At 46.2% G+C, this 13,707-nt stretch overlaps 1 protein-coding gene across 6 annotated transcripts in view; it reads left to right on the plus strand.

The window, feature by feature from the left end:
* plekhh2 (pleckstrin homology domain containing, family H (with MyTH4 domain) member 2) overlaps positions 1–13,707 on the plus strand; it is a 220,935-nt gene that overhangs the window by 16,357 nt on the left and 190,871 nt on the right. For 5 of the 6 annotated variants that reach the window (XR_010976258.1, XR_010976259.1, XM_068045177.1 and 2 more), the window contains exon 2: positions 3,040–3,208. The exons of the other annotated variant lie outside the window; for it this stretch is intronic. Coding sequence is in view for 3 of the 5 variants with exons in the window: in XM_068045177.1 (XP_067901278.1) it covers positions 3,086–3,208 (123 nt within the window). In the remaining 2 variants the exon portion in view is untranslated. The remainder of the gene's footprint in view (positions 1–3,039; positions 3,209–13,707) is intronic. 6 annotated transcript variants of the gene reach the window in all.

A 13,707-nucleotide genomic window follows, 5' to 3' on the forward strand; every position in this document is an offset into this window, starting at 1 on the left:
ATATCGATGGCATGTTTCTTGTACCATTGTATATGGTACATCAGTTTCTTCATTGCAAAAGCCAATGGCAGGTAATAGCATTTCCCTGGTACCATTGCCCATGATAGTGATCAGTCAATGTCTGAATCCTTTTGATGAGCCACTGTTCTTTATTAAATGTCCGAATTAACCCCTTGCTGTCCAGCCCTGCATTGTTGGCTGCAGCTAGGTTTTTGTATTTTATAGTTCAAAAAAACATGAGGTCAAAACATATCCGTGGGCCTGGATTTTTATATTCCATAAATTTCCCAGTTGGAGAGAATTTTGATCCTACAGATCTTATTCACCACACCTTGTGCATTTACATACATACATTGTAAACCTGTCTTTTTATTCCTCATAGTCCTTCTTAGTCTGCTCCTATCTAATATGGTACTGCTTCCTTCTCCAGTGCTATCCAACTCTCTCACTTCTTTATGTACCTTATTCCTCTTTTCTACTTCTATATGCTGGTTCCCATCCCCCTGCCAATTTAGTTTAAACCCTCCCCAACTGCACTAGTGAACCTCCCTGTGAGGACATTGGTCCTAGTCCTATTGAGGTACATCCTATCTCTTTTGAATAGGTGCCTCCTGCCCCAGAACCGGTCCCAATGTCCCAAGAATCTGAAGCTCTCCATCCCACACCATGCCTCAAGCTACGCATTGATCGTTCCTATCTTCATATTTCTACTGTCACTAGCGCACAGCACTGGGAGTAAACCAGAGATTACTAGCTTCGCGATCCTACTTTTTAAGTTCCTCCCTACCTCTGTAAAATCTGACCGTTGGACCTCAATACCTGCTCTCTCTCTCTCTGTCGTTGGTACCAACGTATACCACAACTTCTGGTTCACTCCCTTCCCCCTGCAGAACATTATGCACCCTCTCCATGGCATCCTTTATCCTGGCAGCAGTGGGAGGCAACACACCGTGCAGGACTCATGACGATGGTTTCAGAAATGCCTGTCTGTCCCCCTAACTATGGAATATACTATAACAACTGCATTTCTACTCTCTGCTATTCCCTCCTATGCAGTCCCTTGTTCATTGGTGCCATGGTCTGAACTGCACTCCTTCAAGGTGTCATCACTCCGAGCAGTCTCCAAAATGGAGTACCAGTTTAAGAGAGGCTTACATCCAAAGTCTCCTGTACCTCCTGCCTCTTCCTCCTATTCCCAATGGCCATCCATCTACTATCCTGAACTCTCACTGTCTGTGGGGTGACCACCTCCTAGAACTTACGATCTAGGGAACTCTCTGGCTCCATAGTGAGTGCAGCTGCCCCTCAAGCTTGGAAATCCTGAGCTCTAGCTCAAGCAACTGAAGACACTTCCTACACACCTGGTTCCCCCAAGACACATGAAGTGTCCTGAAGTTCCCACATGGTGCAGGAATTACAAGCAACAGGTCTCAGCTGCCCATCCATGATCTAAGAAAAAAACTCTATTCCCGCTTTTAAAATCTAGTTAGAACCTTTGTATAAACTATTAATATTAATTAATGGCTCCAGATCTGCTCTGTGCTAATACTCTTACTAATTCACTTACTGTTATACTTATGCCAATTGAAACTTTATTAATTAAGCTAAACTGTAAATTTAATGCAGGACTTTATAGTTTCCTGGTGATAGTTTAAACCACTGCCCTAGTTTAGAAAGAAACTTAAAAAAAACTTACCAACTTTACATCATCTTACAACACTCCTTGCATTTTTTGGGAAAACACTGTGCTCTTCCCCCGCTCTGATTTATCAGTCACCACTGCAGCTGTTGCTGCCAGGTCTTGCTGTCTCCCACTCCTGCACTTGGGGCCACTCCTTGTTTTGTAAAGAAAAAAACCAGAACAGCACCTCTTCCCTCACTCACCAAATTCCCTGCGTTGAGTGCAATGCTACTTACTTCATGTGTAAGAAAAAACCTCCTGTATTTATACGAGCAGAAATTCCAAAGACCTGAGTCACCCCTGCTGACCAGGTAACAGTTCTAATTAACCACCTAATTAACTAACTGTGCATGCAGCTTGTTTACCACTGACTACTGACACTGAGATGATCTTTGAAGATGCATTCAGATCTTGACTACCCATGTGAGGTAATTGAACTTATTCTGGTACCAGTTCTCAGGGCCAGACTTCAGCAATTGATCTCCCAGGCCATCTACTCCCATTCCCTTCTCTGTGTTCCTTGAGGATCTCCTGGCCCCCTGCAGAATCAAGGCACTTCTCCTCCTGTTGACTTCCAGGACTAAGACACCAGATCTGCATCTGAGAATTTGGGACCCCTCTCTGTTGGCTTTTGCTGTCCTTCTCCTTATAGCCACTTGCACTACAGGCAGTCAGCGGCAGCTTCCTTATGAGTTCAGATTCCTGTTAAGAGGGGCAAGCTAGCTGAAACACATGCTCGCCACGCACACTGTTCAGACCCCTGTTGAACATTCAGTCAGCCAGCCAACAGCACAGTCACACTTGGCTGAATGCTATAATCATTCAAATGAGGTAGCAGCACAAAGTTTGCATGCTGCCTGCCTTGATAGGGCTGGGCTCAGACTAATCACGAACTGTGGTTCTCCACCCCCACCCAAAACCTGAAGGAATCTAATTTTTATCTCATAGAATATAGTAGAATGGAAGAACATTGGTGTTTTATTTATGTATAGAATTTAACCAGAATTGCACATCTTATTTACATGGATCTAATCTGTTTTCTGTGTCATATTTTTGTAATCCATCAGAACACGTTTGTGGATGCTCAGTATGACATTTCACTGAAAGGATTGTGTATCAAATTGTATATTGGATTCCTAAACATCTTACAATGTCCATAGTCACTTAGAAGTATTCTGCTACAAAGAACTGAAATATATCACCAATAGTGGGGTTAAATTGACGGCTTATCCACAATATTGCTAAGTATTTCTATGGTAATTCTTATTACTACTGAGTGCTGAAATCAAGTTTATGTTTATTTGTGTAATTATCTGTATAATTTGTGCTCAGTTCTTACTTTTTTTAACTGCTTCTAGGATACTGGATCTCAAAATTTCTACCTTTTAACAAAAGAAACTGACCATGGCTGAGGGTTCAGAGATGGCTGGAGATATAGACTGGAAAGAGCGGTGTATGACTCTTGAGTCACAGTTGCTCAAGTTTCGTGTGCAGGCCAGCAAAATCCGAGAGCTTCTTGCAGAGAAGGCAAGTAAATATGAACAGTTGAGCTGGGGATTTTAGATTTGGCCAGGTGGGTGGTTGGTGGGGTGGGGGGAAGGACTGAGTGGCATTGCGGCAGGGTTACTGTCTTTAAGCCACACATAGCAGGCTTTGCTATCCTTATGCTTGTCAGAGTGAGAGATGCATAATATATAATTTTTCCACTTTTTCTCAGTGCTGAACAAAATTGATGTAATTCAGAGGCATCAAGAAAACTTGGCAAAAAGCTCCTACTGGACATCTAACTGAATGACATAGGCAACTAGTATCAAATTAAGAATAATTTTGTGGGGTGGGTTGTGTTCACTTATAAATAATGATTAGAACAAGGAAATGATCATTGCATCAGTCAAGGCTACAGGTGAACAGAGCTGACTCAATGCATAACAACAGGGATGATTTTAGCCCTATTCATCTGGCGGAAACCAGGTACATGGGAAGTTCAAATTGGCCAGGTGACTTACCACCGACGTCCTGCACTAAACCTGCTGCTGGAATTTTAACCTGCTCCTTTGAGCAGATAGCAAGGACACATGCCTGAAGCTGACAGGGCCCTTCTTTAAACATGCAGATTGGGGTCTAATGAGATCATCAAGCCCAAAATACAATTTTATTTGGTGGGCCAAGTGGGGAATATGTTTTGGCTTTCCTGCCAGGTGAAGATAGTGGGAAGAGGATCCAGGGCCAGAAGAGGCTGAAACAGAAGTTTTTTGAATTTTTAAAAAACTTTTCTTGTGGGGCAACACAGTGGCGCAGTGGTTAGCACCGCAGCCTCACAGCTCCAGGGACCCGGGTTCAATTCTGGGTACTGCCTGTGCGGAGTTTGCAAGTTCTTCCTGTGACCGCGTGGGTTTTCGCTGGGTGCTCCGGTTTCCTCCCACTGCCAAAGACTTGCAGGTTGATAGGTAAATTGGCCATTGTAAATTGCCCCTAGTGTAGGTAGGTGGTGAGGAATATGGGATTACTGTAGGGTTAGTGTAAATGGGTGGTTCTTGGTCGGCACAGACTCGGTGGGCCGAAGGGCCTGTTTCAGTGCTATATCTCTTTTAGAAAAAAAAAAGACTGCTCCTCTGGGCCCCATAGTAAAGTTTAAGCACCCCTGTATCAGGCTCTTCCCCCAGCCCCTCCCAGGCAAGCCCCTCCCAAAAAGCCCTCTCCGTGTCTTAACCCTGTTGCCGGTGGCCATTCCTTCTGTATGTGCCGGTGGCCTACTGCCACTCGAAATCTGGAGTGTGACTTGGACCTGCAACCTTGTGACCCAGAGGCAAGAGGGCTACCACTGAATCAAGGCTGAGACCTGTGTTATGACCAGGTGAGAAAAAGATCTAGGGTTCCCTTTCAGCCTTCACTTGGTCTTACTGTAACAGGGTTTAATTTTAAACACACTGTTTTTAGCTCCCCTTTGGTGAATCCTTGTTCACCACTTTCCAATTATAAGTCAAAGAAACCAGCACAAACAGGCTTTCTTAAGTTTAATGAAGAAAAGTTGAAATTTATTGAACTTAAACTCTAATTCGATTAACGCCTACGGAAACACGATGCACCCACACTTCCATGACTACACAAACACACATGCAAGAGACAGAAAAGAACCGACAAAAATTGAGGCAATATCTGAAGAGTTGTTGTTACGGTTCTTGGAGCTCACTGTAGAGCCCTTGATTATAGGTGGATCTTGCTTTTTGTTGGGGCCCAGTATTCTTCTTAAACCTTGTTTGCTGTAGGAGGCGTTTCTCTCTTGTGGTTCAGTGGATTCAGAGGCTTGTGAGAAAGGGATGAGAGCAGACAGGAGAGAGATCTTCTCAGTCCAGGAGCAAACAGCTTTCTGCAGGCTCTCAGTTCAAAACTGTACAATTCAAAAACCCCCAGGTTGCCAAGCAGTTTAGTCATGTGACTGGTCTGACCATGTCTTGGATCTGTGTATTGTATGTCAGGGAATGGTCCTTTGTCCTTTCCAAGCACTAAAATAAAAGCAAAATACTGCGTATGCTGGAAATCTGAAATAAAAACAAGAAATGCTGGAACCACTCAGCAGGTCTGGCAGCATCTGTGGAAAGAGAAGCAGAGTTAACGTTTCGGGTCACTGACCCGAAACGTTAACTCTGCTTCCCTTTCCAAGCACTGTCTGTTAATATGCAAATGTCTTCTTTCCAGCTACGGTCTAGCAGTCCTTGTAACAGGCCCTCTCTTCCTCCCAGCAACAATTTGAAATTTAATGTCCATGTGGCGAAATTAATACGCCTCATTCTTGGCACGTGGGGGCCTACATGACACCTGTTTAACATTGGAAGCTTTTTTTAAAAATAAAACTTTAGGTGCAATTTTATAGGGCTTGTATGAATGGGGAACATGATGGGTGGGATGATTTAAATGGCAGGAAGTGATATTTTGATTTCCTAATGGCGGATTCAGATGTGGAGATTAAGTCATCGGCGTGTTTGTGGTTGATAGGGCCTCACACAGTCCCATGGCAGGTTCCATATTTTAATACATTTGCATGCCATGAATACTCATCATATAATTATGTGGAATTAAGTCCTACCTGCCAGATTCAGTCAGTGGTGCACTGGAATTTCGTGGCACCCGGTTCATGTTCGTTTGAAGGTGGCATGCAAGGGTCAGCTTTGTGCAGTTGTGGCTACGGTCAGTGAATTCTTGAACTCTGCGGCAAAAGGGAGGGCAACAGTGGAATGGATGTTTGGTTCCAGGCTTAGGACTGGCAAGGGCAAATTGTTGGCGGGGCTTCGGTGAATGGAGGTGACTGGGAGATATGGCAGGGCAGATAGAGGGTCAGATTGTGATTGGAGATGCAGAGGAGGGAAGGTCCTAGCGTTCTGGGTGTGGGGGGTTGGCGGGGGAGGGGGGAGTGGGGTGGTGGGCGGTGGCGGTGTCAGTCAATGAAGGTGAGGGGCCTAAAGGGAGAGGGTCAGTACTGTCTACGTAGGGCTCCTGTGGGAGGAACTCAGGGTGCTGGTTGGCGGAGGGAATGGTCACAGTCACAGGAAGTAGCGCAATTCAGTAAGGGGCAGGTCCATTTTTGGGGGTGGGTACTGGAAAGTCTTGTATGGCGGGGAAGGGGTTTGGATGACAACGTTAAAGATGATGGCAGAAGGAATTGGGGTCAGAATAGGCATCTCAATGGGGATGGGTGTAAGCATGGGAGGAGAGGTGACATGTCAAGGTCGATCGCTGCAAGTTCCAGGGTAATGGGTCAAGACTCAAGGGTTACAGAGGGAAGGGTCGTGGTTATGTTGGGTGGGTCAAGGGGGTGACAGGAGGAGGTTTAAATGTACAGGATCTGGCCTGGAAGCTTTTTTTTTTATTCGTTTGAGATGTGGACGTTGCTAGCTAGGAAAGCATTTACTGTCCATTTCTAATTGCCCTTGCATGCACCAGTTTGCAAATGGTGACATGCACGTGGGCATGTCACAAGTGGAGGAGGTCTGTGTTGGGTGGGTGATGTTGCTGGTCTGGACAATGGGAGGAGCTGAGAAACTCAGCTGCTTATTAGTACAATGGATGAAGGTCATGGAAAAACATGTTCTCAGGTCACTGTCTGTCCTAATCAGTCTGGTATCTTGCTGTAATAACATGGGTCTCATGCACCCAATATGCTGACAACCTCGGGAGGAAGGGTAGAGGATGAAACAACAGATTCTCTTGCCACTCAACAGCTGAGGCCGCTATGCAAGCAGCAGGCAGCACAAGAGGAGGAGGCTGCACAGAATGAAGCCATCGAGGGAAGGCATCCTAGAAGGCAGACACTGGTGTGTCAACGCATTCTCAGAACAAGGAAGAACCAACTTCAGATGCCAGAGGCTATGTCAGAGGCGACTGAGGATTCCACGGAAAATGGTCACTGAGGTGTGTGGGATCATTGAGAAAGACCTGCTGCCACGTGGATTTGGAGGGATCTCCATGCCAGTGGCTCTGAAGGTGACAGCAGCACTCCCTTTTTTAGCCAGCAGTGCAGTCCAGGGCTCAATAGTCAACATATGTGGCATATCACAGGCTGCCACACGCAGGTGCATAAAGGAGGTAACCAAGGCCCTCTTCCATCATGCCAATGACTTCATTCATTTCTCCGCAGATAAGGGCAGCCAGGCGACAAGGTCATCAGCCTTTGGGGCCAACAGTCGTTTTCCTCAAGTGCAAGGGGTCATCGACTCCTATCACGTGGCCATCAGTGTTCCATGCAACCAGGCAGCTGCATTTGGGAATCACAAAGACTTTCACTCTTTGTGCAATTGGTCTGCGACCACAGATGAAGAATCACGCAGATCTGAGTTCGTTTCCCAGGGACCTATCATGACGCATACATTTGGCACAACTCACAGCACCAACATATTTTTGAGGCCCCAGCCCAGGATGACGGTTGTATCCTGGGTGACAAGGGCTTTCCCCTCTGGACATGGTAGTTGACACCAGTGAAGCATCCCCAGAGTGCAGCAGAAGAGTGGAGCAATGCAGCTCGCGGCTCCACCAGAGCCATCATCGATCACACCGTTATCGTGCTAAAAATACGATTCCATTGCCTTGACTGTTCTGGAGGGACTCTGCAGGATGCACCACAGAGGGTGTCACGAATGGTCGTCGTCTGCTGTGCACTGCACAACCTGCCCACGCAACGTGGAGATCTGTTGCAACAGGACAAACAGGAGGAGCAGCACTCCTCTTCAGTTGAGGATGATTTGGATGTGCCTGAGGAGGAAGCCATGAATGTGAATGACCCTTCACTGGGTGCCAGGACCATTGAGGGATGTGCACGGGATACCGGGGAGAACCCTACAAACGTTTGGTTTGGCAAAGAGTGAGGCACCTACATCATTGACCCATCGCCCCTCTACACTGTCCCCAACAAACACTCCAAGGACAGGTACAGCACTGGGTTTGGCTGCTGCCTGATTTTTAAAAAATGGAAAAAAAATGCGATTAGATACAGTGTAAAGTTCCCTCTACACTGAATTAAACACTCCCAAGACAGGTACAGCATGGGGTTAGATGCAGAGTAAAGCTCCCTCTACAATAAAAAAAATCATTGAACTCCATTGTCTTCCTGTAATGCAGACCACCCCCCCCATCCCCAGCCCCGCCAGCCTCCCTTGCAGTGCAAGCTCATAACCTGCATCCTCTGCCATCTTGCACGGGGAGTGGAGCCTCATTAAACGCACTCTTATGGAGGAAATCTGTGCTGCTCTTGGACACGTGTCTACCATCCTACTATGAGCACAATTTCAGATCCTGCTCCATCTTCATAGTGGTTTGTGTGTACCAGCAGCATCTCAGTTATTCTATTTATACTCAGTCAGTCCCCTTAGCATTGCATAGAAGGGACAGCCAGCTGAGCCTGCATGTTAAACCATGACCCACAGACTCCTGAGATCAAAACTGGAAACTCAATAACTTTTAGTGACGAGTGAACGCAAAGATAAAATGGCTTCCACACTGAAGGCAATGTCCATTACTCCTCTGCAACCATCAAAGTGTGCCTACCTTGAGGCGACTCATTACATTTAGCTCTCTATCTAAGCTAGTCCCATGAAATGATGATTATCTACATATTAATATACTGTGCATTATTGACAAGTTATAACATTTTTTGGTGAAATATCTGTGCCACCTTAGTGCTCAGAATTACTTAATTTCCGGCTTCCTCCCACAACATCTTGGTGCTGCCCGACATCAGCAGCTGAGATGGAGGCAGTCTGCTCAGTGCGCTGCCCCATTGCCTTGGATGACCAACTTGGCATCCTCTGGAAGTATGGGGCCTTAAGGCCTCCATCCTACTGGGGGTTTCCTGCACTGGTGCATGGGCATCACCTGCTGGAGGTAGGGGTGTCAATATCAGGGAGGGATGAGGAGACACTGCTTACCCTGGGGGTGTCCTGAGGGAAAGCCCCTGTGGCAGCTGGCACACACTCCTCCTCCATCTGGTTGTGCAATGGCACCTACCTGTCTCCGAGAGGAAGAAACACCTGGAAGGAGTTCCAGGTGCCTTGTCCCCCTCTCACCTAACCATTGCTGCACAGAGCCCATGGCTAAAGCGATGGAGTGCAGGTCAGGGAACATATGGGTCAAGTGCTCAACCTGGCTCCCCATGGAGGAAGCCATGCATTTACATGCCTGGGATATGGCAGAACTCATGGCTTGTGTGGACTCCTCCATCATCCACGCAAAGCTGCAGATGACATCTGGCATTTCCGACATATGTTCCCCGAACTGATGCTGCATGTCCAACAGGCTTCTTGTTGCCACGACTAGAGGCTTGTCATTAGCATGGGGCTCAGCAGGTGCCTGGTCCCCAGCAGTCCTCCGAATGTCAGGGGACCCAGCTATCACATTCCAGCACCTGAGGGAGAATGTATCTGTGCCGTGCCTACCAGATTGTGACCCTGATGCTAGGTGCGATTTTCTCTTTCTTTGCCACCCCCCAGCGTGGACTGTGTGGATGTGACGGTGCTGGCAGAGGATGCTGAAGAGGCAGGTGACATTTCATCCTCTGGGGCATTGGTATCATCATCCCCAGAGGTAGAATCAACAGGTTGCTGGCTTGTCATCAGTCCGGTCGTGCAATTGTGGGCACCTGCAGTGGAGGACAAACAGAACCACATTAAGCATCATCACAGCACGTCACTTGCGTGCGTTCATCCTGTGTTGGCTCTTCCTCCTCATGCCTAGATGATCCAGCCTTTCGGTCAGCGATGGCTGTCCTCCCTGCTCCCTATTTCGACTGCCTCCTCCTCTGCTGGGGTGAAGAGTCTTGGGTCTGGCACTCCACCCCCTGTCTTATTGCGCTCCCGCTGATTTTGGGTCTGTTTGAGTTAATGACATGTCAAGTGGCACCTAACTCCCCTTGTCTGCATCCATCCCCACCACACATTCTGGCCTGTCAGTCACACACAGCATCCAAGCACAAACCAAGACCAGACTTCCACATGCTTTGACCCCAATTGCTATGTGGCACCAAGGCTAATCATGCCTTCACCTGCCTAACATGGATGCCCACTCAGACATTAAGTTTTGAGGACCCCACGAGATACCATCTGTTAGGATGTGGCCACAGCACTTACCCTCGTGGATATGGGCAGGTCATTGACTCGTTTCCTCCACTGTACTCAGGTTCTAGGTTGAACCTCATGGTTCAACACCTCTGCCGCATCCATCCAGGCCACCTTGGTCAGGTGGAAGGGTCTTCTGATGCCATCTGCAGGAAAGAGGATCTCTTGCCGTTCCCTGATGACCTGGAGGAGAACCTGCAGGGAGGTATCACTGAACCATGGGCTGGTCTCTGCCTGCCAACAGACATGGTAGTGTTGGTGACAATGTAAACAAAATAATTACCAAGGGAGGTGGTGATAGTATCGGAGAGGTGTGAGGATGGGCGAGGCTGAGTAAAAGATTAAAGTAAGTTAAGAGGAAAAAAGTTGAATAATTTCCTCGAGGACAAATGGCCATGCTGAAGACACTCCCAGATTGTGCTGAAGGCTAATTTATAGTCCGGCTGTACATGATGCTTTGTTGACTGACAGCGGGTTACACCAATGAAAAGCGTTCCAACTGTGTCATTGGACGTGTCTCCTATGCCTACCACCGGGCCTTTGAATTTTAGTTGTAATCGCGTGGGAACCAGCAAAAAGAGAGGGAGCAGAAGTGCCGCATACTTCCAGTTCCGCTGTCGGAAACAGCGTGACATGGATAAAATCTCGCTCTTTGTTTCAAGATTTTAAAGTCAAGTATACTGCATATAGAGTTAGAAGATTGTGACATGTTCTAGAAATGTAGGATCTTGATATTACCAAATCAGTTATTTTACAAAAATATGAAGTTTCTGAGAAGTTATTTAAGAAATTAGCTTTTCATTCATGAGATCTTGCTTTGTTTTAAAGAGCAACTGGTTTTACAGCTACTACCCTTTTGACTCGTAACACTCTTTAGTCATTTGTCATGCCATATGTTTCGGTTAAATCTCAACATTTAGAAAGTTCTGCAGTACTGTTTATTTGGAACTGTTCTCTAACAAATCTGTTTACAAAATACCACATTGTTCTGAATTTGTATGAGGAAAAGAAAATAATGTCTGGAGAATATGTCTCTCTAATAAACAAAGTTTTCTGTCTCATAATTGTTAACTGATGCACTGTAACTCAACTCAGTGATTCATCCCAGACAGTTCCCACAATGATACCGTACTCTTCTTTAAAGGATAAGGAAAGGTTAGGGGAAGCATTCTGCAGCCACAAGTATTATTTAAAATAATATTATTTGGATAATTTGCTAACCTCCCATTTGTGATCCCCACTTACAACTGGCAGTGTTGCAATCATTAAAATTCCTATTTCTCCTCTGGACTTCTGTGTCTTGTGCCTCCTAAGCTATGAGATTGATCTACATGTGTCCTAGATTTGCTTTGGAACAGACTAGAGGCTAGCCCAGAAATACCCAAGCTGAAGAAAATTACTACCGACTCAGTACATTATTGCAGCTGGTTTTGCAGCTCTATAGTAAAGAGTTGGGTTTACAGATAAAGCTTGGGTTAGAATTGCCTTGACCACCATTTGAACTTGACTTTCAAAACCACCATCATCACTCATTCCTCAAAAAATCAACCCTTGGCCATTCTGTCCTTTCAAACTACCATCTCATCTGCAACCTCCCTTTCAACTGCAAAGTCCTTGAACATGTTGTTATCTCCCAGATCTATGCCATCTCTCCCACAGTTCCCTGTTCGACTCTTCCGGATCTGTTTTCTGCCTCTCCCACAGCAGTGAAAGAGACCTAGCCAAAGCCTTGAGCAATATTATATGATGGTGGTGCATTATCTGTCATTGACCTCTGCATACTTTGCCACTGTTCACTGCTCTATACTCCTCCAACACCTCCTCTGTTTTTCAGCTCAGTAGGCCTGCTCTCATTTGGTTCTAAAAGGTGGGAAGTGGTGTTCCATAAGGCTAGGTGCTGGGACCACTGTTGTTCACCATTTACATAAACAATTTGGCCTCAGGAAATGGAAGTACAATTTCAGAATTTGGGGACGACTGCAAATTGGACTATGGTATTAATACAGAGGAGGACTGCGACAAAATACAGGAAGACATTAAACTTTCAGAATGGATGTGTAATTAGAAAATGAACTTCATGAATATAGATACGTGTGAGATGGTACAAAGTATCTGGGGTAGAGAAACAGAGGCATCTGAGTATACAATGTTAAGACCAGGTGAGAAAGAGATCTAGGGTTCCCTTTCAGCCTTCACCTGATCTTAACGTAACAGGGTTTAATTTTAAACACACCGTGTTTTTAGCTCCCCCTTGGTGAATCCTTGTTCACTGTTTTCCAATTACAAGGCAAAGAAACCAGCACAAACAGGTTTCCTTAGGTTTAAAGAAAAGAAGGTTGAAATGTATTAAACTTGAACAAAGAACAGCACAGGAACAGGCCATTCGGCCCTCCAAGCCTGTGCCGATCTTGATGCCTGCCTAAACTAAAACCTTCTGCACTTCCGGGGACCATATCCCTCTATTCCCATCCTATTCATGTATTTGTCAAGATGCCTCTTAAACGTCACTATCGTACCTGCTTCCAACACCTCCCCTGGCAGCAAGTTCCAGGCACTCACCACCCTCTGTGTAAAGAACTTGCCTCGCACATCCCCTCTAAACTTTGCCCCTCTCACCTTAAACCTATGTCCCCTAGTAACTGACTCTTCCACCCTGGGAAAAAGCTTCTGACTATCCACTCTGTCCATGCCGCTTATAACTTTGTAAACCTCTATCATGTCGCCCCTCCACCTCCGTCGTTCCAGTGAAAACAATCCGAGTTTATCCAACCTCTCCTCATAGCTAATGCCCTCCAGACCAGGCAACATCCTGGTAAACCTCTTCTGTACCCTCTCCAAAGCCTCCACGTCCTTCTGGTAGTGTGGCGACCAGAATTGCACGCAATATTCTAAGTGTGGCCTAACTAAAGTTCTGTACAGCTGCAGCATGACTTGCCAATTTTTATACTCTATGCCCCGACCGATGAAGGCAAGCATGCCGTATGCCGAAGAAGGGTCACTGACCCGAAACGTTAACTCTGCTTCTCTTTCCACAGATGCTGCCAGACCTGCTGAGTGATTCCAGCATTTCTTGTTTTTGTTTCAGATTTCCAGCATCCGCAGTATTTTGCTTTTATATTATTATGCCGTATGCCTTCTTGACTACCTTATCCACCTGCGTTGCCACTTTCAGTGATCTGTGGACCTGTACGCCCAGATCTCTCTGCCTGTTAATACTCCGAAGGGTTCTGCCATTTACTGTATACTTCCCACCTGCATTAGACCTTCCAAAATGCATTACCTCACATTTGTCCGGATTAAACTCCATCCGCTATTTCTCCGCCCAAGTCTCCAACCGATCTATATCCTGCTGTATCCTCTGACAATCCTCAACACTATCCGCAACTCCACCAACCTTTGTGTCGTCCACAAACTTACTAATCAGAC

The sequence above is a fragment of the Heterodontus francisci genome, chromosome 13 (genome assembly GCF_036365525.1).
Source record: "Heterodontus francisci isolate sHetFra1 chromosome 13, sHetFra1.hap1, whole genome shotgun sequence".
In the NCBI taxonomy this organism is placed as follows: Eukaryota; Metazoa; Chordata; class Chondrichthyes; order Heterodontiformes; family Heterodontidae; genus Heterodontus; species Heterodontus francisci.